Source organism: Mirounga leonina, unplaced genomic scaffold (genome assembly GCF_011800145.1).
Source record: "Mirounga leonina isolate KUSES-001 unplaced genomic scaffold, KU_Mleo_1.0 Mir_175, whole genome shotgun sequence".
Lineage (NCBI taxonomy): Eukaryota > Metazoa > Chordata > Mammalia > Carnivora > Phocidae > Mirounga > Mirounga leonina.
The window spans coordinates 3,678,217-3,703,041 of NW_023270453.1; the positions used below are offsets into that span (position 1 = coordinate 3,678,217).

The 24,825-nt window shown below is 37.3% G+C and overlaps 1 protein-coding gene across 1 annotated transcript in view; it reads right to left on the reverse strand.

Moving 5' to 3' along the window:
- MALRD1 (MAM and LDL receptor class A domain containing 1) overlaps positions 1 to 24,825 on the reverse strand; it is an 807,963-nt gene that overhangs the window by 631,721 nt on the left and 151,417 nt on the right. Inside the window, exons 16-19 of the mRNA XM_035022447.1 lie at positions 8,020 to 8,172; positions 7,502 to 7,607; positions 6,662 to 7,029; positions 2,624 to 3,036 (exon numbers count right to left, since the gene is read on the reverse strand). Coding sequence (XP_034878338.1) covers positions 2,624 to 3,036; positions 6,662 to 7,029; positions 7,502 to 7,607; positions 8,020 to 8,172 — 1,040 coding nt within the window. The remainder of the gene's footprint in view (positions 1 to 2,623; positions 3,037 to 6,661; positions 7,030 to 7,501; positions 7,608 to 8,019; positions 8,173 to 24,825) is intronic.

The window sequence follows — 24,825 nt, forward strand, 5'->3', positions numbered from 1 at the left end:
TTTACCCAAAAAACACAAAGACTCTAATTTGAAAAGATAAATGCACCCATATGTTTACTAGAGCATTATTTACAATAGTCAAGATATGGAAGTAAACTAAGTGTCCATCAACAGACAAATGGATAAAAAAAGAAGTGGTATGTAGACACACACACACAGACACACACACACACACAGGAGTATTATATAGGCATAAAAAGGATGAGATGTGCCATTTGAGACAACATGGATTAACCTAGAGGGTATTATGCTAAGTGAAATACATCAGATAAATACCATATAATTCCACTAACTGGAAGTTTTAAAAATGAATAAACAAACAAAAAGCAAAATGAGATCTATAAATACAGACCACTAACTGGTGGTTGCCAGAGGGGAGAAGGGTGGAGTGTTGGGCAAATTGGTTGAAGGTGAATGGGAGATACAGACTTCTAGTTATTGAATGGCTAAGTCATAGGAATGAATGCACAGCATGAGGAATGTAGCTAATGATGGTGTAAGAACAGTGTTTCAGGATAGATGGTAGCTACACTTGTGGTGAGCATAGCATAATGTATAGTCTTGTTGAATCACTATGTTGTACACCTGAAACTAACGTAACATCGTGTGTCAACTATACATACATACGTACATACATACATAACTCCTAAAAAATCCCTGAATTTTTCTTTTAAATAAACATTTAATGAGCATGTTACCTGCTGGATTGATACTAGGTAATTTCACCAACAATATCACAGTTAAATAAAATCTTGGTTATTGCTACTCTTGCAACAACTATGTATACTCATTATTCAATGAAGAAAAATATCTGGTTGCTTAAATTGGACCCAATTTTTACTATCTTGAATAATTAATTTACACAGCATGCACGATCTGATTTCACCTCTTCATGCCTGAATGTCATTGAAAAAAAAAAATAAAAAGCCTAGAAGAACCACTGGATGGAATCAAACAGAGCACTCCAGGTATAACCCAAAATGGGTTTCAAACCCCAATTTCTCTCTTTCAGTTTCATAACTAAAGGATTCCTTGGTTAGTTCCGTGTTCATCTGAATGTGAAGCAGCTCTCTCGCCAAGGTGATTTTCTCCTGGCAACCAATTCTTAAGTAAATATCATAAGGAGAGTTTATCCACTGAATACCAGTTTGACCCAAATTACAATTCACCTGATTAAATATTAAGAATTTGAAGGGGATGAGCTATTATTAAATATAAGTCAAAGAACCTTCCTTCAATTCATTTCTTATGATTACACCCACCTCACCCTTACAGCTGAACAGCAAGATAACTCTCTACATATAGAAGAGTAGTTCTCATGATTTCAGCTTATGTCTATCTAGACAAAGCATCAATTTCAGTGTGTTCTCTAGTGAGTCATATATGATGTACATCTATGATGGCTCTAACAGGTGGCTTGGAGCTAAGTTCCTGGCCACAAAATGGTTAACTCAAGATATTAGACAGAGACAGTACTTTAAAATTAGGGTAACAGAGGGGCGCCTGGGTGGCTCAGTTGTTGGGCGTCTGCCTTCGGCTTGGGTCGTGATCCCGGGGTGCTGGGATCGGGCCCCACATCGGGCTCCCTCCTCGGCAGGGGGCCTGCTTCTCCCTCTCCCACTCCCCCTACTTGTGTTCCCTCTCTTGCTGTGTCTCTGTCAAATGAATAAATAAAATCTTTCAAAAAAATAAAATAAAATAAAATAAAATTAGGGTAACAGAGAAATTCAGTCCATGTAAAAAAGCAAAAAAAAAAAATAAAAAGTTTAGCCAGGAGAGGTAAGAAGTTTCTCCCCACATACTGTATGGAGATCTATTTGAGCAAAGGGGAAAAGAACAAATATTCAACCCTCCTACATGTGACAGGCTGTAGGATATATTAGAAAGGGAATGAATAAGAATTGGAAAATGCAGCTTCCAGTCCAAGTCCCCATTCTGCTGCTCACCATCTCTTTGACCAGATATAAATAACCACCTCTCTGAGTTTTTTTTTTTTCCTTCCTCTCTGTAAAACTGACAAAAAGGATCCTGACTTACCCACTTCAGGGAATTGCTGAGGGAATCAAAGAGATAATAGATGGAAAATTCCTTCACAGTAGTACTTCACAGACTCACAGTAAAGAATATTCCACCAGGAGTAAGGAGACCTAGCTAGCCTAACATCTGGCTTGGCCCCAGGGAAGCTGTGTGATTCTCCAACAAAGCATGCACTCTTCTCGAATTTTTGTTGCTTACCTATACAATGTGAAAAAGTCAAATGAAATATTCAAAATAACAGATCTTAGAATCTGAACGTTTGGCAGAATACCAGAAATTGTACAGAACTCTTTTTCCCTCCAGATTTTTTATTTCAGTAGAAAAATGACTTAAAGTCAGAGGGACCTGCAGCTGTTGCCAATACCATGTGTCCACCTTTAAAATTTTAATCACACATTATTGGGGGTAGTCGAGGAGGAAAGTAACTTAACAAGATTTGGTACACCCTTAACTGAATGATAAATGTATTTCAAACTAACTTTGATCAAATTCTACTTGCTTTTAATTCAAGGCTATAGCAATCTTTCATACTCCTTAGACAGTCTGATGCATTTTAAATACACATTATGAAATTCATTACCCATACCTGAAAAGGCTGCCTGCTGGAAACACTGAGGTGTTTCCTTATCCATCTGTTGCCTTGATTCCCAAATATCTGCCACAACAGCTGTCCTCTTGTGTTACTCCATATTCTCTGGTAGACGGCCAGCCTATAAATGTGCTTTCCAAACATGTGGTAATATACACGGAAGGTACAGCCCTCTGCATTGGTGGCGTTGAGGATAGGGCTGAGTAAAGTAGCTCTGTTTTGGAAAACCTGTGGCTCCGAAGATTCTATGTAGAGATAGTGTCCTTTAGCTGTGCCCAAAGTATTATCCTTCATTGGCCCTGTATTAAGTGTTGAAGTTGGACCCTGCGTCCTGGTCCAATCAAAGTCATCTTCTGTATCTTGTTCCCAGTTACAAATTCCATTTTCAAAGTTACATTGGAGTTCAGGTACTGAAATTGGCATTAAATAATAGCAAAAAAATAATTAAGGACAAAAATAACTACAGTTAAGAACACATTGCAGTCAAATGCTCTACCACTGAGCTATACCCCCCAGTTAAGAACACATTGATATTTTGCTCCTGCCAAGGGTAACCATTTTAATTGTTTTTAAAAGGCAACATTAAAGTTTCTAAAAGGTGAATAAATCCTAGATTTACATCAAGTAATATTTTATAGGCTGAAGGCAGAGTTACATTAGCCATTATTCTCCAAATGCCTTTTATGACCATCCCTTCACCATTTCTAGCACTATAACCCTATGCAAATGATCATGACATCATGGTTGACTCAACGCTACAAACTTCCGGCTCAGTCGATTTCAACCTTAGTAGAACGTTTCAATCACCAGTGAACATTAAAAATCAAAACAAAACAAAAAACGCCAAGTCCCAGAATTTATCTCCAGAGATGTGGATTTTTTTTTTTTAAGATTTATTTATTTGAGAGAGTGCAGGATGGGTGGCAGAGGGAGAGAGAGAATCTCCAGCAGACTCCCCGCTGAGCACGAAACCCAGCACAGGGCTCGATCTCACAACCCTGAGATCATGATCTGAGTCTAAATCAAGAGTCGGACTCCTAACCCACTGAGCTACCCGGACGCCCCCAGAGATGTTGATGTAACTGGTGCAAATAGTGCAGCTGAACATCAGGATACCTCATCAACTCCCTTGGTGATTCTAACATGCAGAACTGAGAACAGTCATATTTTAATAGGGCTCAATCTTCCAGAATCACCTGAGGTGTGTAGAATTGCTTACTCCTTGTGTGAAGCCCCATACAAGGACTAGCTTGTTAGATATGGGGTGAAGCCCAGGAATCCATATTTTTAACAAGCACCTGACAGGATTCTGATGCCAGTGTTTTCCACACCTCATGCTGAAAAACTTCTCCCTCTGGTTCCATCTTGGCCCAGTTCCAAATGTCCTTCAGCGCCAGTGCCAGAATGACCACTCTTCCACCTTCCACAGCAATTTATCTTTTTCCTCCTCTATTCAAAATCCTACAATATATACTCATTTAATCTGAACTTAAATCTAAACTCTTCTTTCAAGCTTCACCTTTCCCAAATTAACTTCCTGTTCATCCCTAACTATCCTTCCCCTTCGCATCTTCCCGACGTGCCTGAAACACCTCACCCCTCTCTCCTTCGCTATTTATGCTTCCTGCTGTGCTTTGTCTCCTGGAGGTAGTCTTTTCTTCTCACTACATTGCAGCTCCTTTGAGCTGGAGCTTTTAAAGTTTAAACTCCTCTCAGTCCCTAGAAGAATTCAAAGCACTTAGGAAGAATTGACTTGTCCCTTGTCAACTAGACAATCTACCATAATTTCTAGCATAATATAGGAATGTACTCATTTTGGGGGATGTGAGCATTTTGTTGACACCAAGGATTTGTGTAGAATAAATGCCATAGAATGTACATTTAGCATGATTTTGGCAGAAGGAACAGGATTTAGAATTAACAAGGACTTCTACATTTTAGTTTCATTTACATAAGTTAATATTTTTAAAAAATAAATGTCAGCTGTCCTTTAACTATTCATCTTAGTAAATGCACTTGGTGCCAAAGGGGAATAAATATTCTGAAACAATAAACATAAGCATATGTGGATAAATGCAGCCAGGCAAGAACAAATCATCTGTCTTTGAAAACCACAGAACAGGAGCTTAGACCTAATGAAGGGAACCCAGTGAGTAAATGTCAAATGGGAGATGAGCTTTCATTTGATATTTCCTCACTTGTGACTAATCAAGCCCAGTTATGACGTGAACTAGGGACCTGCAGCGCACTCCCGATGTGTCAGTCTTTGGCTGTGGAGCAGAAGGAGAATGTCAAGCTGCTAAGGTTTTTGACATAAAACTGGCACTCAAGCCAATGGACTTTGATATTGCCTGTTTTCATATTGACTGTACGTTAAATCTTTATTTCAAAAGGGAATGCATACACCTGAACCTTTAAATACAAAACCATTTCTCTAAACATAGGGAACTTTAGGAAATACAACAGTGATTTCTGGATGTCTAATGCATTCTGTGTAATCCAGTAATATGTCTATATGGACAGCCGTGAGAGAAATGGACTGTCTAATGCCACACTATTCGCTTTCATTAATATTTAGTCACAAGAAGTATTCTAGTATTATACTTGTACCTGCCATAATTCCATTCTAAGTTAATACTGAGTGGTTTGAGGGATAATTTGCTTGTTTTTAGCAACACAGCAATGTTTTTTTTTGAGGAGTAGGATTTGGAGAGCTTCAAAAAGATGAGAAAGCTTTCTAAATCTGCAAAAATAAATTACCTTGAGGATAAGTAACACTTTTTGTGTTAGCCATTGTCTAAGTTATCAACTTTATTTATATCCACTCAAGGTATTAGTTGTATAATGAGATGCATGGTAATTCTGACTTCAACCACCTGACTCTATCAAAGACCACATATATGCAGCACTCTCTACAATAATTTATATGGAAATTTCCTATGATGTACCAAGCATTTTATGGCTTCACTTTAGTTTATAATTAGCCTCTCAATGTAATAGGCATATAGCTTGAATTTTAAGAATTGTTGCTATTTCTGGACAAGGGAAGATACAAACTCTTTTTCTGACTGATTTTTGTAATTAAAAAAAAACAGCTATGAGCTTCTGATTCATTTTCAGGAGCAAGTGCAGTGGGCACTATCTGGAGCTAGGTTCATAAAACTGTAAAACATATATAATCATCAGATACCATAAGCTTTCTGGTAATTTAAACCAGAAACTCAAGACTTATCTTTGACAGCCCACTCTCTGCTTCCAAAACATCATCAAATGCCCCTCCTAAATATTTTCCCAAACCTCAGTCCCTCCATCTCCATCACTCTGGCTGTGTTACAGGCTGCCCACCCCTCCTCAGTGGACTACCACAATGGCCTGCTGATGGGTCTCCTGAATCCACTCTTCTCCAATCCACTCATCACATTGTATCCACAGTGACATGTTTTAATATGCCAATTTTATTAAATTACCTTTCTTATTAAAAACCTACAAATGAAGAGAAACCTCCTTAATGTGGACAATAAAGATCTGCAAATCCGGCCTCCCCCACACTTCTGTCCTTATGCTGCACCCTCTCTCCCCTTCACCTCCTCACTCCAGCCACATCTGCCATGCAGTCACTTATCAGGGCTTTTGCATAGATGCTTCGACTTCTCATTTTTCAGATCTCAGCTAAGTCATCACCTCTAGGGAGTTCAATACCATTATTATAAAAAGTCACAGATCCCTCTCTGGATCTCCTATCAAAGCTGCCACTTTGTATTTATTTTTTAAATCTTTGAATAACATCGATCTCCTCGATTAAACCGTAAGCTCCCTGAGATCTGAGACTCGGCAGTTGTGTTCAGCATTTTATCTCTAGTATCTAGTTCGCAAGTCTCCACAACAAATATTGGTAGCCCGACTAATTCATCACTCATTAAAGTCATCAACTTTGGAAAAATGTTTCGTGTCTTTGCCTCGATTGGCTAGAACTAATCAAAATCCCCACTGTCAAAATAAGAAGGACCAAAAAAAGAAAAATAATAAAGTACTTACCACAGTCATCCTCATCAGTGTGATCACCACAATCATCTACCAGATCACATAACAGAAGCTTTTCTACGCAAGCCTTGCTGTGTCGACACCAGAAAAAATCTGGCTCTTCACAGCTCTCCGCAGGAAGGGGAAGAGTACAATTTTCAAATCTGATGTCATCAATAGCTGAGACTCCATCATAAATGCCAAGACTGACTTTATCTAGTGACAAATGGAAGGGCTGAGTAAGGCGTCCCAGCTGAATAGTCACCTGTGACCACTGGTTGCCCTGGTTATATAATACTCTCCAGAGCACTGTAGAGTCATTGGAATTTTCCATGTGTAGCTGTAGCTCAGCTGCTCCCACTGACAGGCCATAGTTATAAAACCTGAAAAAAGAGCAAACACAAGAAATGTAAATGATTTATGGCATAGATGAAACATTTAACTTATGGGCTCTCCCACTCAATCAACAGTCAATTAACAATTAGCTATCATAATGGACGCCTTTATTTCTTGCAGTAATTGTGGCTGCTCATAGGCGAGAGCTTATCTGCTGAGGTACATACTCTGGCTTGCAGGACCCTGGGAGCCTTTCCCAAGGAGTTCAACCCAGAACAAGGGAAGCAGAGTTAATTAAATTATAATCCATTGTTGGAGGGAAAGAGTCCTTTTCGTCTAAAGAAAGAACACAACAAATACTGATAATGTGCTCCTAAGTAAAATGCTAACTGTATAAATCTAATGCAATACCTATTTTTAAAGCCAAACCAGGGGCAAATCATAAAGTCTGGTAAGTGCAGGAGTATGCCTGCAACCACTGGGTTGCAAGGGTAGCTGACCAAGGTCATTAGTATTTACCAGAAGGAAAGCGTGCATCCAGATCCTGCCTGGCTAAAGGTTGGGCTCTGGAGTTTGGCAACTTGTGACAAGCTTCTGCTTCTCTTCAGAATGAACATAAAATGCCCTATTGGGACACAAATACAAATCGTATGTTAGCCGACTGAGTTGACACACCTGCCCCTCAGCCCTATACTAAGTGCTGTGTCTGACTAAAATTAAGATTATACAATTAAAAATCAATAAAAGTGATTGTTAGTCAAATTTGTTCTTGTGAAAACTAAATTCATATCCACCTCTCGGTGAAAATGATGCAAAAAGTTAATAACTTCAGTGAATTCAGCCAAAACCTATCTATACTCCCTCTCCACCACCCATAAAGGAGTCATTTCATACTGACAAACATCAGCACAATTGACAATATTCATCTGTCACACTATTTGTTGCGCTAACATAGAACTTTAAATGCTTCTTTCTCTTAACAGACCTGACCAAGGGTGAATGGAAGGAGTAACAGAGAGCCTCTCCTTGTTTCTTACCTTCAGCTGTGTTGTGAGTATGATCCCAAGGTGGAGCCTGTTGCTCAAATTCAGCCGAAAGGTTACTTCTAGAGTTCCATACCCAGTCAAAATTGTCACCACTGATTGCTTCAAACCAACCACAGCTATTTGCTTCAAAGTCGCATTTGGAACCTGAGAAAACAAAATGTGACTCCTAAGGTGGGTCTCCAAAGTATTCTCATACTTTAGGAAGGGTAGAACTCAACTGAAATCACCTTGTTATACTTCTCTAAGTACATTAAAGGACACCTTGGAGGAAAAAAAGGATCCTACCTGATCTAAAAAAAAAAAAAAAAAAAATAGAGTTGTGCTTTTCATACTGGAAATTGATAAAGCAGAATTATCAATTTAAGAAATTAAATTTTTACCAAATATTTTTTCAAAGAAACAGCATTATTAGCCATTTTGGTTATAGAACTGCTAAGGTCTAATTTATTCTGATACTCGCCACTATGACATCATCTGGAAGACTTAATTATTCCTACAGTTTATTTTACACTAAAACATGAAAAGTAGTTATTTCTAAAAAAAATTAATATTTGAAAAATCCAGATTATATTTAATATAACATTCACCACAAATTTTGTAAAGCTTAATATTTCTCAAAGGACTGTGTGCATTGCATAATTTGTGCAGGGAAGAATAATTTGAACCACTTTTCAAGTAAATATGTAAGAAATAGTTAATTTCCACAAAGCCATAAGGGCAGGACTGGGAAGTTATAATAATAGTGTTGAATGATAGCTAATATTTAATAGATACCTATATCATAGACCCTGTACTAAACACTTTATATAGATCCAACTTTCACAATAGCCAAATGAAGAAAGTGTTGTTGTTATAGTTGCTTTACAGATGAAGAAAGGAAAGTTCAAGGAAGTTATTAACCTAACCAAGGTCAGATAGTTAGGAAACTGTACAGATGGATTGAAATCCAAAGATTTTCATTCCAGATCTAATATTCTTTCTGCAACTATTGACAATAACTGTTAATTGCTATGATATTGGAAAAAAGATAAACTCAAAAGGCATAATCTAAGTTCATTCAGCGTGGACATTCAGTGTTACTATATATCCCAATGCAAAATGAAGCTTGCTCCTATAGATGATTATTGCACTGGAATCCTTGGTCATTGGTTATTTATATCCAAGGATACAGTAATAATTTGCATAGATCTTCCCTTGTAAAAATATTTAGTAAGCAATAAGCTTAGGGAATAAAAGTATACAGTAAGTCACTCATTGAGATTATAAAATTCAAAATTACAAGGGAATTTTAACCTAATGATAAATCATTTTCAATTTTAAAAATGCTTTACCTACACAGGGAGGAAGGTGAGGTGAGTTGTAATATTATAGACATAAAATATTATAAAATATTTATAAATATTATATTAATTTTTAAGTTTCTATAAAATATCTGATTTCAAAAATATACTTGCTTTCTATCAGGTATCCTGATATGACTGTAGAGTAACTTAAAAATATGACCAAAAATCAGTGAGAATGTATGATACTTTTAAAATGTTGCATTAGCTTTGGGGCACCTGGATGGCTCAATCAGTTAAGCATCTGATTTGGCTCAAGTCATGATCTGAGGGTTGTGGGATTGAGCCCTGCATCAGGCTCTGTGCTCAGCAGGGAGCCTGCTTGAGATTCTCTCTCCCTGTCCTTCTGCCCCTCCCCCCAAAATAAATAAATCTTTAAAAAAGCACACAAAATATAAAATGTTGCATCAACTTTCATAAGGAATAACTATATTTCATTATATTAGGAATCAGAAAAATCAACAAATTAGCTATATTTAGAATGAAGATTTCTCAAGTAAAGTTTACAAATTTGTGGAGAGAAAATTAAATGCTGCTCAACGGTGAAAAATAATAATGATAATTATGACAACTTAGGGATAAATTCTCAGAATATTTAAGGCTATATTTTCAAAGGCCATCTGTTTACAAATACATAATATATAAATAATCCATAAGTATACATAGATTCCAGGGGCTTCAAAGTATGTAGTTGCCATTTCAATCCCTGGGAAAGCAATGCTTTTGATTCCTATTTCAGACAATCCAAAAATTAAAAAAAAAAAAAAGAAAGGATCCAGGACTGCTTTTATGCAAATACAGAAAGGAAAGGAGTTATTGCTACTTTGGAATAGCTATCCCACATAGCTACCCAGAAAGGGAGCCTTATCATCTATCATCTGCTATCCAGGGAGATACTGATGTAGAAATAAATGAATATTCTAATGGTAGATAAATTTCAGAAACCATTGTGGCAATTTTCTGGTTTTCTTAGATAAGGCCCACCAAAAATAGCAATTTTTAACAGATGATTATGTTGTTAAACTTCAAATATGCCTGTCTCATCTACTTTGTTTCTAAATAGATTTCTATACACATTTTAAAAACTCATTTCAGCTGATGTAACAAGTCAGCTGAAAGTAATCTGGTTAGCTATTAACCAAATATATACTTCATTAGAACAGCTGTTGGAAATTATGTATGCCTTTTCCTGACTTAGAAATACAAGGTGCTGGTACATTTTAATAATTGAGGTTCAAAGATTGTTCACTTTTCTGGAGCCTCATGATCGACTTTCTCAATTATCATCATCAGAAACAACATAATTTGTAAGAACAATCGCAGTTACCATTACTTTAGGGTTTATTGTGTACCAAGCTTTGTCTAGGGGTTATTATGTTCATAACAGGATGCCTGTTGACATAAAGTTTCTAAAAATTATCTATTCCTATGGATATGGGTAAAAAAGCTAGTGACTCTATAGCAGCTTTTCTTATTTTTCAGTAAAATTACCCTTGTTGCCTCTATTACTTATGTAAATATAATTATAAGTAGCTATCCCTGAGGAAAGGGTACTAGGAGATATTTGGTGGACTGACACACAGCTCCATCACCTTACACCATCACTGTCATGCTAAGAGCTTTTCACTGAGACAGAAAAAGATAAATTTATGTAGGAGCCTAGGAACTTTGTGAGGAGGAAAAAATACAGAATCGGATGGTCTTATATCAGATTCACTCAGAACTTCTCTGATGATTTGAGATGATCCCTACAGAGAATCATGTGTAAGAAATAAACATGAAAGGTACAAAGTGTCTGAGCTGATAATTTGGGTCTCGTGCAAAGACAAAAATTTATAGAAGAGTGCTTCTTAATATCTACCCAAGGAGGTGAAAAATTTACAGCCACACAAAAACCTGTATGTGGATATTTATAGCAGCTTTATTCCTTTTTTTTTCCAGCAACTTTATTCCTAATTGCCAAAACTTGGAAGCGACAAAAGAATCCCTCAGTAGGTGAATGGTTAAATAAACTGTGGTACATCCAGACAGTGGAATATTATTCAGCACTAAAAATAAATGAGCTATCAAGCCATGAAAAGACATGGAGGAAACTGAAATGCATATTACTAAGTGAAAGAAGCCAGTCTGAAAAGCCTCCATACTGTAGGCTTTCAACTATATGACATTCTGGAAAAGGCAAAACCGTGAAGACAGTAAAAGGATCAGTGGTTGCCAGAAGTTGGACGTGGGGGGAGGGCTGACTAGGTGGAGCACAGAGTATCTTTATGGCAGTGAAAATACTCTGCATGATACCATATTGACAAACAGATTTTACCACACATTCTTCCAAACCCACAGAATGTACAACACCAAGAATGAACCCTAATATAAATTACGGGCTTTGGGTAATTATTATGTGTCAGTGTAGATTCATCAGTTGTAACAAATCTCCCCCTCCAACCAGGAAATGTTGATGTAGGAGAAGGGGGGTAGGGGGGTGGGTGTGTGGGTGTGTGGGTGTGTGTGTGTGTGTGCATATGTATGTATGTAGGGTGGGGAATGTAAATGGGAAATCTCTACTTTCTCCTCAACTTTCCCTCCCCACCCCCATACTGGGAAATGTTGATGTAGGAGAAGCTGTTGGGGCGGGGGGAAGGAAAATGGAAAATCTCTACTTTTTCCTCAACTTTTCTGTGACTCTAAAACTGCTCTAAAAAAAAAAAAAGTCTTAATTAAGTGCTGCAAAGAAAAACAAAACAAAAATTTATAAGAGGAAATATGTTCTGATACATCATGTAGTTGAACTCCAAACTCCCTCTGGTTTCATCCACATCAGCAAAAGATTCTCAGGTTTAGGAGAAAAAGAGAAAATGGCTAAACATATAGGTGGTAATTGTAAAAATTAGAAACCTAAAGCCCAGCTGAAGGCCAAACTGTGGTTTCCAGAGTGATCTAAACCAGTAAAGACATAACTGTGGTGTGAAAGACATCCATTTATTACATACCACATCGTCTCTAATTCTCTTGAAATACAGAACATATTATTGTCCCCATTTTAGAGATAAGAAAGATAAGGGTGAAAGAGGATTAACACATAATTTACCAGTGCTCATTATTACTGACACAATTTCAAACCAGACCTGATGTCAAAGCCTGTGCTCTTAAAAATTACACTGCATTTGTAGTTAAAGTAATAATAAGGATAACTGACAATTTTAGGGCTATTACATGCAAGCACTGTGCTATGAGTTTTTAATTCAGGATCATATAAAATCTAAATATATATAATGATAGGGCATGCTCTAGAAGTAGATTTTAAACTGTACACTAATAAAGGCATGCCTTGTTTTATTACACTTCACAAATACTTTTTTTTAACAAACTGAAGGCTTATGGCAACCCATAAGTCTATTAGCTCCATTTTTTCCATTTGCTCACCTTATTCTGGTAATTCTGGTCATATTCTGGTAATTCTCGCAGTATTTCAAACTTATTATTATTGTATTTGCTATGGTGATCTACAATCAGTTATCTCTGATGTTACTATAGTAATTGTTCTGAAGCACCACAAACTGTGCCATTCAAGATGGCGAACTTAATCAATAAATGTGGTGTGTGTTCTGACTGCTCCACCAACTGGCCATTCCTCTCTCTCTCTCCCTCTCTTTCAGCCGCTCTATTCCCTGAGATACAACAATATTGAAAGTAGGCCCATTAATAACCCTACAACGGCCTCTAAGTGTTCAAGTGAAAGGAAGAGTCACATCTCTCTCACTTTAAATCAAAAATTAAAGTGAGGAAGCTTAGGGAGTTAGGGAGGAAGACATGTCAATAGCTGAGATAGGCCAAAAGCTAGGTCTCTTGACCTAGCAAACAGTTAGCCAACATGTGAATGCAAAGGAAAAGTTCTTGAAGGAAATTAAAAGTGCTTCCAGTGAACACACAAATGGTAAGACAGAAGCAGCTTTACTGCCAATATGGAGAAAGTTTGAGTGGTCTGGACAGAAGATCAAACCAGCCACAACATTCCCCTAAGCCAAAGCCTGATCCAGAGCAAGGTCCTGGCTCTCTTCAATTCCATGAAAGCTGAGATAGGTGAGGAAGCTGAAGAAGAAAAGTGTGAAGCTAGCAGAGGTCGGTTCGTGAGGTTTAAGGAAAGAAGTCATCTCCATAACATGAAGGTATAAGGTGAAGCAGCAAGTGCTGATGTAGAAGCTGCAGCAAGTTCTCCAGAAGATCTAGCTAAGATCATTCATGAAGGTGGCCACACTGAGCAGTGGATTTTCAATGTAGATGAAACAGCCTTATAGTGGAAGAAGATGCCATCTAGGATGTTCATAGCTAGAGAGAACTCAATGCCTGGCTTCAAAGCCTCAAAGGGCAAGCTGATTCTCTTGTTAGGGGCTAATGCAGCCAGTGACTTGAAGTTGAAGCCAATGCTCACTTACCATTCTGAAAATCCTAGGGCCCTTAAGAATTAAGTTAAATCTACTCTGCCTGTGCCCTGTCAATGGAACTACAAAGCCCGGATGACTGTACATCTATTTATGACATGGTTTCCTGAATGTTTTAAGCCTGCTGTTGAACCTACTGCTCAGGAAACAAAAAAAAAAAAAGATTCCTTTCAAAATATGACCGCTCACTAACAATGCACCAGGTCACCCAAGAGCTCTGATGGAGATGTACAGTGAGATGAATGTTGTTGTTTTTTGTTTTTTTGGGGTTTTTTTGTTTTTTTTTTTTAAGATTTTATTTATTTATTTGACAGAGAGAGACACAGCAAGAGAGGGAATACAAGCAGTGGGAGTGGGAGAGGGAGAAGCAAGCTTCCTGCCGAGTAGGGAGCCTGATGCGGGGCTCGATCCCAGGACCTGGAATCATGACCTGAGCCGAAGGCAGACGCTTAATGACTGAGCCACCCAGGCGCCCCCAGATGAATGTTGTTTTTATGCCTGCTAATACAACATCCATTCTGCAGCCCATTGATCAAGTAGTCATTTTGACTTTCAAGGTTTATTATTTCAGAAACACATTTCATAAAGCTATAGCTGCCAAAGATAGTGATTCCTCTGGTGGATCTGGGCAAAGTCAATTGAAAGCCTTCTGGAAAGGACTGACCATGCTAGATGTCATTAAGAACATTCATGACTCATGAGAAGAAGTCAAAATATCAACATAAACAGAAATTTGAAAGAAGTTGATTCTAACCCCCAGGGATGACTTTGAGGTGCTCAAGACTTCAGGGGAGGAAGTAACTGCAGATGGGGTGGAAACAGCAAGAGAACTAGAATTAGAGGTAGAGCCTGAAGATGTGACTGAATTGCTACAATCTCCTAATAAAACTTGCATGAAATAAGTCAGTCAGAGAAAGACCAGTACCATCTGATTTCACTCATATGTAGAATTTAAGAAACAAAACAGATGAACATAGGGGAAGGGAGTAAAAAAGAGGGAAGCAAACCATAAGAGACTCTTAACTACCAAGAACAAACTGAGGGTTGATGGAGGGGAGATGGGCGGGGGATGGGCTAAATGGGTGATGGGTATTAAGGGGGGCACTTGTGATGAGCACCAGGTGTTACACATAAGTGATAAATCACTGAATTCTACTCCTGAAACCAATATCGCACTGTATGTTAACTAGAATTTAAATAAAAACTTGAAATTTTAAAAAATATTAATGCCAAAAATGATGGTTTTAAAAGTGGAAAAAAATTGAACAGATAAGGAGTTGCTTCTTATGGATGTGCAAAGTGGTTTCTGGAGATATAACCTACTCCTACTCCTGGGGAAGGATCTGTGAAGATTGTTGAAATGACAACAAAGCATTCAGGATATTACATAAACTTAGTTGATAAAGCCGCAGCAGAGTTTGAGAGGAGTGACTCCAATTCTGAAAGAGGTTATACTGTGGGTAAGATGCTATCAAACAGCATCACATGCTACAGAGAACTAACTGTTCATGAAAGGAAGAGCCAATTGATGTGGCAAATTTCATTGTTGTCTTATTTTAACAAACTGTCATAGCTACTCCAACCTTCAGCAAATACCACCTTGATCAGTCAGCAGCCATCAACACAGAGGCAAGACCTTCCACCAGCAAAACAATTATGACTCCTTAAAAGCTTAGATGATGACATTTTTAGCAATAAAGTATTTTTTAATTAAGGTATGTACATTGTTATTTTTTTTAAGATTTTATCTATTTATTTGAGAGAGAGAGTGAGAGAGAGAAAGAGCATGTATCATATGACCTCACTGATCTGAGGAATTCTTAATCTCAGGAAACAAACTGAGGGTTGCTGGAGTGGTGGGGGGTAGGAGGGATGGGGTGGCTGGGTGATAGACATTGGGGAGGGTTTGGGCTATGGTGAGTGCTGTGAATTGTGTAAGACTGTTGAATCACAGCCCTATACCTCTGAAACAAATAATACATTATATGTTAAATAAATAAATAAATAAATAAAAGAAGAAGAAGAAGAAGATAGCAGGAAGAGAAGAATGAAGGCGGGGGAAATAGGAGGGGGAGATGAACCATGAGAGACTATGGACTCTGAGAAACAAACTGACGGTTCTAGAGGGGAGGGAGGGTGGGGGGATGGGTTAGCCTGGTGATGGGCATTAAAGAGGGCAGGTACTGCAAAAGAAAAAAAAAGAGAGAGAGAGACAGAATGGTGAAAGGATTAAAGAAAAAAAAAAAAGACCTGTGGGGCACCTGGGTGGCTCAGTCATTAAGCGTCTGCCTTCCGCTCAGGTCATGATCCCAGGGTCCTGGGATTGAGTCCCGCATCGGGCTCCCTACTCCACGGGAAGCCTGCTTCTCCCTCTCCCACTCCCCCTGCTTGTGTTCCCTCTCTCTCTGTGTCTCTCTCTGTCAAATAAATAAATAAAATTAAAAAAAAAAAAAAGACCTAACACTTTAGCCTCAAAGACACACATAGACTGAGAGTGATGGGATTTAGATTTCAAGAAAATAGTAATAAAAAAAAAGGCAGGTATAGCTACACTTATATCAAACCAAGAGACTTTAAAATTATAAAAAAAGAGACAGAAAAGGTCATTATTTAATGATAAAGGGTCACTACATCAATAAGATATAACAATTGAAGATATTTATGGACCCAACATCAAAGCATCTGAATAAATGAAGCAAAAACTAACAGAGATAAAAGAAGAAATAAATACTAATACAATGACAGTTAAAGACTTTAACACCATACTCTCAGCAATGGATAGATCACCAGAGAATCAATGAGTTAATAGCAGATTTGAACAACACTAGAGGCCCAATGGACCTAACAGTAATATACAAAACACTCTATGCAGCAACAGCAGAATTCATTCTTCTCAAGTGCACATGGAACATTTTCTAGCATAGAATATATGGTAGGTCATAAAACAGGTGTTAGCAAATTCGAGAAGAATGAAATCATATCAAATATCTTCTCTAACCTCAATGATGTGAAAATAGAAATCAAAAATAAGGAAAATTCTGAATACATAGAAATTAAAAAACACATTCCTGAACAACCAATGAATCAAAGAAAAAAAATTAAAGGGAAATAAAATTCCTTGAGACAAATGAAAATGGAAACATAACAGAAATTAAGGGATGGAGCAAAAGCAGTTCTAAGAGGAAAGTCCATAGCAATAAATACCTACATTAAGAGGCAAGAAAGATCGCAAATAAATAACCTAGCTCCAACCTTAACGAACTAGAAAAAGAATAAATTGAATCCAAAGTTAGCAGAGAAAAAGGAAATAATACTAGAGCAGAAATAAATGAAATGGAGAAATGAAAAACAATAGAAAAAATAAACCAAACTAAGAGTTGGTTCTCTGAAAAGACAAAATTGACAAAATTTTAACAGGTAAAAAAAAGACTCAAATTATCAAAATTATAAATGGAAAAGGAGACATTACAATGGATAACACAAAAGTACAAAGAACCTTGAAAGGCTACTACAAACAACTATACACCAGCAAACTGGACAACTGAGAAGAAATGAAAACATTCTTTGAAATACACAACTTACTAAAATTGAATTGGGAAGAAACAGAAAATCTGCCTAGACTAATAACTAGTAAGGAGACAGAATCAGTAATTTTAAAAAAATGTCCCAATGAAGAAAAGCCTAGAACCAGATGGCTTCACTGGTGAATTTTACCAAATTTTTAAGAATTAACATACCAATCTTCTCAAACTTTTCCAAAAAATCAAAAAGCAGAGAATACTCCCAAATAAACCTTATGAGGTCTGCAATATCTTGATACCGAAAGCCAGAGGAGAACCCTACAAGAAAAAATAACTAAAGGTCAATATCCCTGATTATAAATGCAGACATTTGCAACAAAATATTAGCAAGAAATTCAGCAGCCTATTAAAAGGATCATTTACCATAATCAACTGGGATTTATCTCTGGGATGAAAGGATGGTTCAAAATATGGAAATGGATCAGTGCGATACATCACATTAATAGAATGAAAGAAAAGAATCCTATGATCATCTCAATAGACACAGAAAAAGCATGTGACAAAATTCAAAAGCCATTCATGATAAAAACAGTTAACAAATGAGGTATGGAAGTAACATATTGCCATATATGACAAAGCCCACAATTAACATCACACTCAATGGTGTAAGGTTGAAAGCTTTTCCTCCAAGATCAGGAACTAGATTAGGTGCCCACTCTCACGACTCCTACTCAATAGAGTACTAAAAGTCCTAACTAGAGCAATCAGTCAACAAACAGAAAAGGCATTAGAATTCAAAGGGTAGAAGTAAAATGGTCTCTATTGCAGATGATATGTTTCTATATAGAGAAAATCCTAAATACTCAACCAAAAAACTGTTAAAACTAATCAACAAATTCATCAAAGTTGCAGGATACAAAATTAACTTAGAAAAGTCAATAGAGTTTCTATGCTCTAACACCAAATTTTCTGAAACGGAAATAAATTGATCCCATTTACAATGGCATTGAAAATAAAATACTTACGAATAAATTTAACCAAGGAAGTGAAAGATTTCTAACAACTGTGAGATAATGATGAAAGCACCTGAAGAAGACACAAATAAATGGAAAGGTATCCATGTTTGCAGACAAGAATATTATTAAAATGTCAGTACTACCAAAAGTCATCTATAGATTCAATGCAATCCCTATCGAGACTCCAGTGACTTTTTATTTTTTAGCAAAAGTAGAAAAAAGACTCCTGAAATATATATGGAACCAAGAAAGACCCCAAATAAGCAAAGAAATCCTGAAAAAGAACAAAGCAGGAGGCATCATACTTCCTGATTTTAAGCTATACCATAAAGCCAGAACAGTATGGTACTGGCAAAGAAGCAAAGAGACCAATGGAATAAGAAATCCAGAAACAAACCCAAGCAAATATGGTCAACTACTATTTGACAAGGAAGCCAAAAATGCTCAATGAAGAACTGTCTCTTCAACAAATGATGCTGGAGCAATTGGATAAAAGAATGAAACTGGACCCATATCTTACACCACTCACAAAATTTAACTCAAAATTAAATGAAGGCTTCACTGTGAAATCTGAAACCATGAAACTCCTACAAGAAAAACAGGAAAAAGCTCCTTGACATTGGTCTTGGTAATAACATTTTAGAAATCACACCTAAAGCATAAGCAAAAAATAAACAAGTAGGACTACATCAAACTAAAAAGCTTCTGCACACCCAAGGAAACCATCAACAAAGCAAAAAGACAACCTACAGAATGGGAAAAAAGATATACAAACCATGTATCTGATAGGGAGTTAATATGCAAACCACATAAATTCAATGGCAGAAAAGCCACCCAATTTAAAAATGAGCAAATAATCTAATAAATATTTTTCAAAAAAAGAAATACAGATGGGCAACAGGTACTTGAAAAGATGTTCAACACCTCTAGTCATTAGGGAAATGCAAATTAAAACCACAATGAGTTACCACCTCATGCCTGTTAGAATGGCCATCATCAAAAAGACAAAAGATAACAAATGCTGGCATGGATGTAGAGGAAAGAGAACCCTGGGGCACTGTTGGAAGGATTGTAAACTGGTACAGCCACTGTGAAAAACAGAATGAAGATATAATCCAGTTCTGGGAATATATCCAAAGGCACTGAAAACACTAACTAGAAAAGATAAATGAACCCCCCTATACATAGCAGCATCATTTATAATGGTCAAAACAGGGAAACAACTTAAATGTCCAATGATGGATGAATGGATAGAGAAGCTGTGGTATATACAGTTGACCCCCTGAAAAATGTGGGGGTTAGAGGTGCTGACACCACACACAGTTGAAAATCTGCATATAAATTTTGACTCTCCAAAAACTTAATAGCCTACCATTGACCGGAAGCCTTACTGATAGCGTCAACAGTCAATAAATACATACTTTGTATATTGCATTCTTACAATTAAACTAGAGAAAGGAACACTATAATGTGTACCTTAAACTTCATACAGTGATGTATGTCAGCTATCTCTCAATAAAACTGGAAAAAATATTATGAAAAAAGACACAATTTTCACTTGCCTTTTTGAAATATTTGCAGTAGCCTATTGACTCCTTTCCTGAAAGACCCTAGAGGTATAGTATTCCAAGCTAGGAGTCATTAATCCAGTAAGTGAAAAAAAAATGTGATTTTCTTTTTTTCACTTTCAGAGTCATTAGTATTACCCAAGAATCTTCTATTTCCTCATTATTCCCAGTTTCTAAAGCACAATTTCCACAATGATCACCACCACACCTCCCCACCTTGAAGGGTCTACCCCTATATAGTCCACCTTTCATCTGTTACAACTGTCTGGGTTCCTAGCTGAGGCCGTTCTCTGCTTATACACTAGATCACATCCTCTCTTGGCTATTCAAAAGCATCTCTCCAGAAAATGCTCCCCCTTTCTTACATCACACACTATCCCTCTCTATTCTACTTTGTCCACAAGCCTATAGAAACATGCTGTTCAACTCTCTTGACCCCATTTCATAGAACAGCCACCAACTCATTTCTCAGTTCTCCCTTCTGATGTCTTAGAAAGAGGTCAATGAGAGTTATTATCTTTCCAATTTTCTCTTGAGCTCCCTCCAATCAGGCTTTACTCTTCTTATTAAGATCCGCAATTACCTCACATGTTATATCCAAAGTCAATTCTCAGTCCTCATCTTGATCTATCAGCAATATGTGGCAGTTAACCATGTTTCCCACCCTCTTGAAACACTGAGTACTTGCCTTCTAAGACAGTAAAATCTCTGAATTTCCCTCCTTCTTCGGTAGTTATTCCTTTCTTCATCTTCTCTGCTGGTTCTTTCTTTTATCCTTGCTTCTAGATCTTTTATCTTCACTACTTTAGAGAACTCTTCCAGTCTCAGGATTTAAATGCCATCTCTATGCTGATATTTCACGAATTTGTATCACCAGCCTGAACCTCTTCCTTGAACTACAGATTCATATATCTAATTCCCTATTAGACATATTTACCTGAATATCTAATTGGCATCTCAAATATCATATGCCCAGGAGCGAGCTCCTGAGCTTTTCCTTCGAACATGTTCTTCTTGTAGTTTTCCCGGGTCAGAAATGGCACCACTACCCTTCCAGTTTCTATAAGTAAAGACCTTGGACTCTTTAACCCACTCTTCCTCTCTCCCCCCATATCCAATCAATAAATCCCTTTTCTTCCTATTTCAGAATTCATCCAGAATCTTCCCATTTCCCACCACCTCCCCTGCATCACCCTGGTTCAAGGCACCGTGATTTCTTCTCTCAATTTTAGAATAGCCTCCTAATTGGTCTTCCTGCTTCTCATCTTGCCCCTGACAGTCATTAGTTGGCAGCTTTCCCGGGCCCTGTCAGAAACCTTGGTGTTACCAGAAGCTGGCCTGGCAATAATGGCAGGGCTGCAGTGCTGTTCTGTTGAACACAAAGATTTTCACATATCATGAACCTCAAGGACATTGTGTCGACTGAGAAAAACAGACAAAAGGGGACTAGTCTGTAATCATTTTGAACACAGGCAAAAGGATCACTGTGTAGAGACACCTGGGTGGCTCAGTTGAGCATCTGACTCTTGATTTTGGCTCAGGTTGTAATCTCATGGGTTGTGGGATCGAGCCCCACATTGGGCTCCACACTCAGTGGGGAGTCTGCTTGAAGATTCTCTCCTTCTGCCCCTCCCCCCACTCACATGCACGCGCTCCTGAGCATGCACTCTCTCAAACAAATCTTTAAAAAAAGGATCACTGCGTAAACTCAAAAATTGTGCAAATATCCTAGCTAACATGAGTTAACTGTTGCATCTTTAACAATTACAATATTAGTTCCATTTTTCTCACTTTCCAAATTTATTTAGATACTCAATCATAGAATTATCCTGTTCTTATAAACACCCAATCCAGAAAATTCCAGCTTCCTTGCATCCTCCTGCAAATCACCCAACACAAGCCCAAATGCTGTAACGAGTCCCTCCTAACACTTTTTTGCTGGATGCCTCACAGATCCCCCTGGTAAGCCATTTTCCTTATTCACCAAGTATCAATAAACCCAACTTTGTTACAGGCATTTTACTGGTGGTCTCTGACACACATTAATACCCTCCTGTCTATTTCCCCTACAGCAAGCATGGTAATCCTGTTAAGTCAAATCCTGTAAGTCCTCGGTTCAAAATATTCCAGTACCTCCCCCTCACGCCCATTTAAAAGCCAGTGCCCCCTTACAATGACTCCTAAGGTCTGAGTTGAATGACTGTGAACCTTGGTTGCATGTTAAAATCACATGAGGGGGCCTGGGTTCCACCTCTCAGTGATTGTAACTTAATAGGTCATGGCATCCAGAGTTTTAGAAGCTCTCCAGGTAGCTTCTCAAAAGAAGACAAGATTGAGGACCATAGCTCTGGATGGGCTGCTTATTCCTTTCACCTCATCTCCTATTATTTTTTCCCATAAACACTTTCTTCCAGCCACACTGATCCCGTTGCTATTGCTCAAACTTACCAACTATGCTCCTGTTTCAATTCCTTCTTTATGCCTGGAACACTTTTATCTAAAATATCCTCAGGGCTTCTTTCCTTACCTTCTAAAGTCTTTGCTTTAAATCACTTCATCACTGAGACCGGCTATGACCACCGTATTTAAACTTGCAAAGTCCTCTGCCAACCACATATTCTCCCCATTACCCTTACCCTGCCTTGTTTTTCTTCTTTGGCATAGATGCCCTTTACAAGTATGTAATTTACTCATTTATTATAGGTTGAGTCTCTCCCCAATTAGGAAGCAAGCTTCCAGAACACAGGAATGCCTGCCTGTTTGCTTACTGTGGGATCTCAGATCGTGTCTAGCACATAGCAGGCACTCAACACACACTTGTCACGAGCACTAGTGACCCTCCTTTCCCCAGTATGAAATTTTCTCCTTTCTCATCTTCCCCAAATTCTTGGTTCTATTAAAGAGTTAAACCTATTTAGTTGGTACCCCAAAACAATCCTATTTAATAGTCCAAACACTCTTAATTTTTTTTCCCAAAGGCTTATCTTTCCTCACATTTCTTGAATTGTGACTTTCTCCTTAGGGTTTGGTATTTGACCCTTTATACCTCCTTATTTATATTTACACTTAATAACCTCTTTACTTTGAAGAGAGACTTCATCTTTCATACTTCAGCTAGAATGGAAAACTTTAAGCAGTGCTGCCATGCCAAAGTTTTAGTTAAAAACACTGGATCTTACTCTATACTCATCCAGGTAAATCCAGCACAGTACTAAAGCTTCAATTATTTATGTCAATAAATCCAAAAATTGTTTCTCTAACACACTGTTCCCTTATTAGTGTCAAAACTCCAAAAATCAGAAAATAATAATCTCCTCCCTCCCTTCTGCTCCCTTTCTCTCATTCTATATCTTATAAGTCAAGATAAAAACTAGGGAGTATTACTTAAAACATCCCTTTTCCCTTTCTTCCAAAACTCAGTCAAGTGTTTCTTTATTCTACATAATAAAACTTTATTATGACCTATCTCTACATGTCACTTCTGTTCATGATAATCTCTTACCTTCCTCTTAAAGCCTCCCAACTGAAACCATTATTTCCATACTTTCCCCTTCAATTCATTCTACACAGTGCAGCCAAAGTATAAACATTTAAAGACCTTTAAAATTCCAACTTGATCATGCAACTGCATAAAAATCCTTAAATGGCTTTCCTATTATTTAGTATAATAATCCTTACCATGGTTAAGCTAATACTCAACAATCTCTGTGCTTCTCTTACATTTATGCTCAAACTACCTCTATTATCACAGTTTCTTTAATAAATCAAGATTATTTTCCTCCTCACTCATTTTAATGTCTTACTACAGTCCATTTCTTCTGTTTGGAACCCCCCATTTATGTTCACTTAGCTATTCAAATTCATTCTATCACTATCCTTTTAAAAGTTAATGAGACTCATATAGTCAATGGATCTTGACAAAAGACTAGACAACACAATGAAAAAGACAGTATTTTCAACAAATGATAATGAAAAACTGGACACCACATGCAAAAAAATTAAGTCCAGACACAGACTTCACACCCTTCACAAATATAAACTCAAAATAGATCAGAGTTCTAAATATAAAATACGAAACTGTGAAACTTCTAGAAGATAATGTAGAAGAAAATGTAGGTGACCTCGGGCGATGATTTTTTCGATACAACACCAAAACACAATCTGATAGTGTTTTGGAAATAACTGATACATTGGACTTCATTAAAATTAAAATTTTCTGCTCCGCAAAAGACAATGTCAAGAGAATAAGAAGACAAAGCACAGACTGGGAGGAAATATTTACAAAAGACCCACAGATAAAGAACTGTTATCCCAAATATGTAAAAACAAACTACCTGATTAAAAAATGGGCCAAAGACCTGAAGAGACACTTCACCAAAAAAGATGCACATATAGCAAATAAGCATATGAAAAGATGCTCCACATCATATGTCATAAAGGAAATGCAAATTAAAGCAAGATACCACTAGACATCTATTAGAATGGCTAAAATCCAGAACACTGACAACACCAAATGATGGTAAGGATGTGGAGCAATAGGAACTCTCTCATTCATTGCTGGTGAGAATACAAAACGGTACAGCCATTTTGGAAGACATTTTGGGCAGTTTTTTATAAAACAAAATGTATACTTGTAATATGACCCAGCAATGATTCAGCTCCTTGGAATTTACTCAAAAGAATTAAAAGCTTATGTCCACACAAAAACCAGCACATGGATGTGTACAGCAGCTTTATTCATACGGAATACTGAACAATGTAATATTATTCATCACTAAAAAGTAACGAACTTGTAATCCATGAAAAAACATGGAGAAAGCTTAAATGCATATTACTAAGTGAAAAAAAAAACTGAAAATGTTATGTACTATAGGATTCCAACTATATGACATTCTAGAAAAGGCAATGAAGACTAT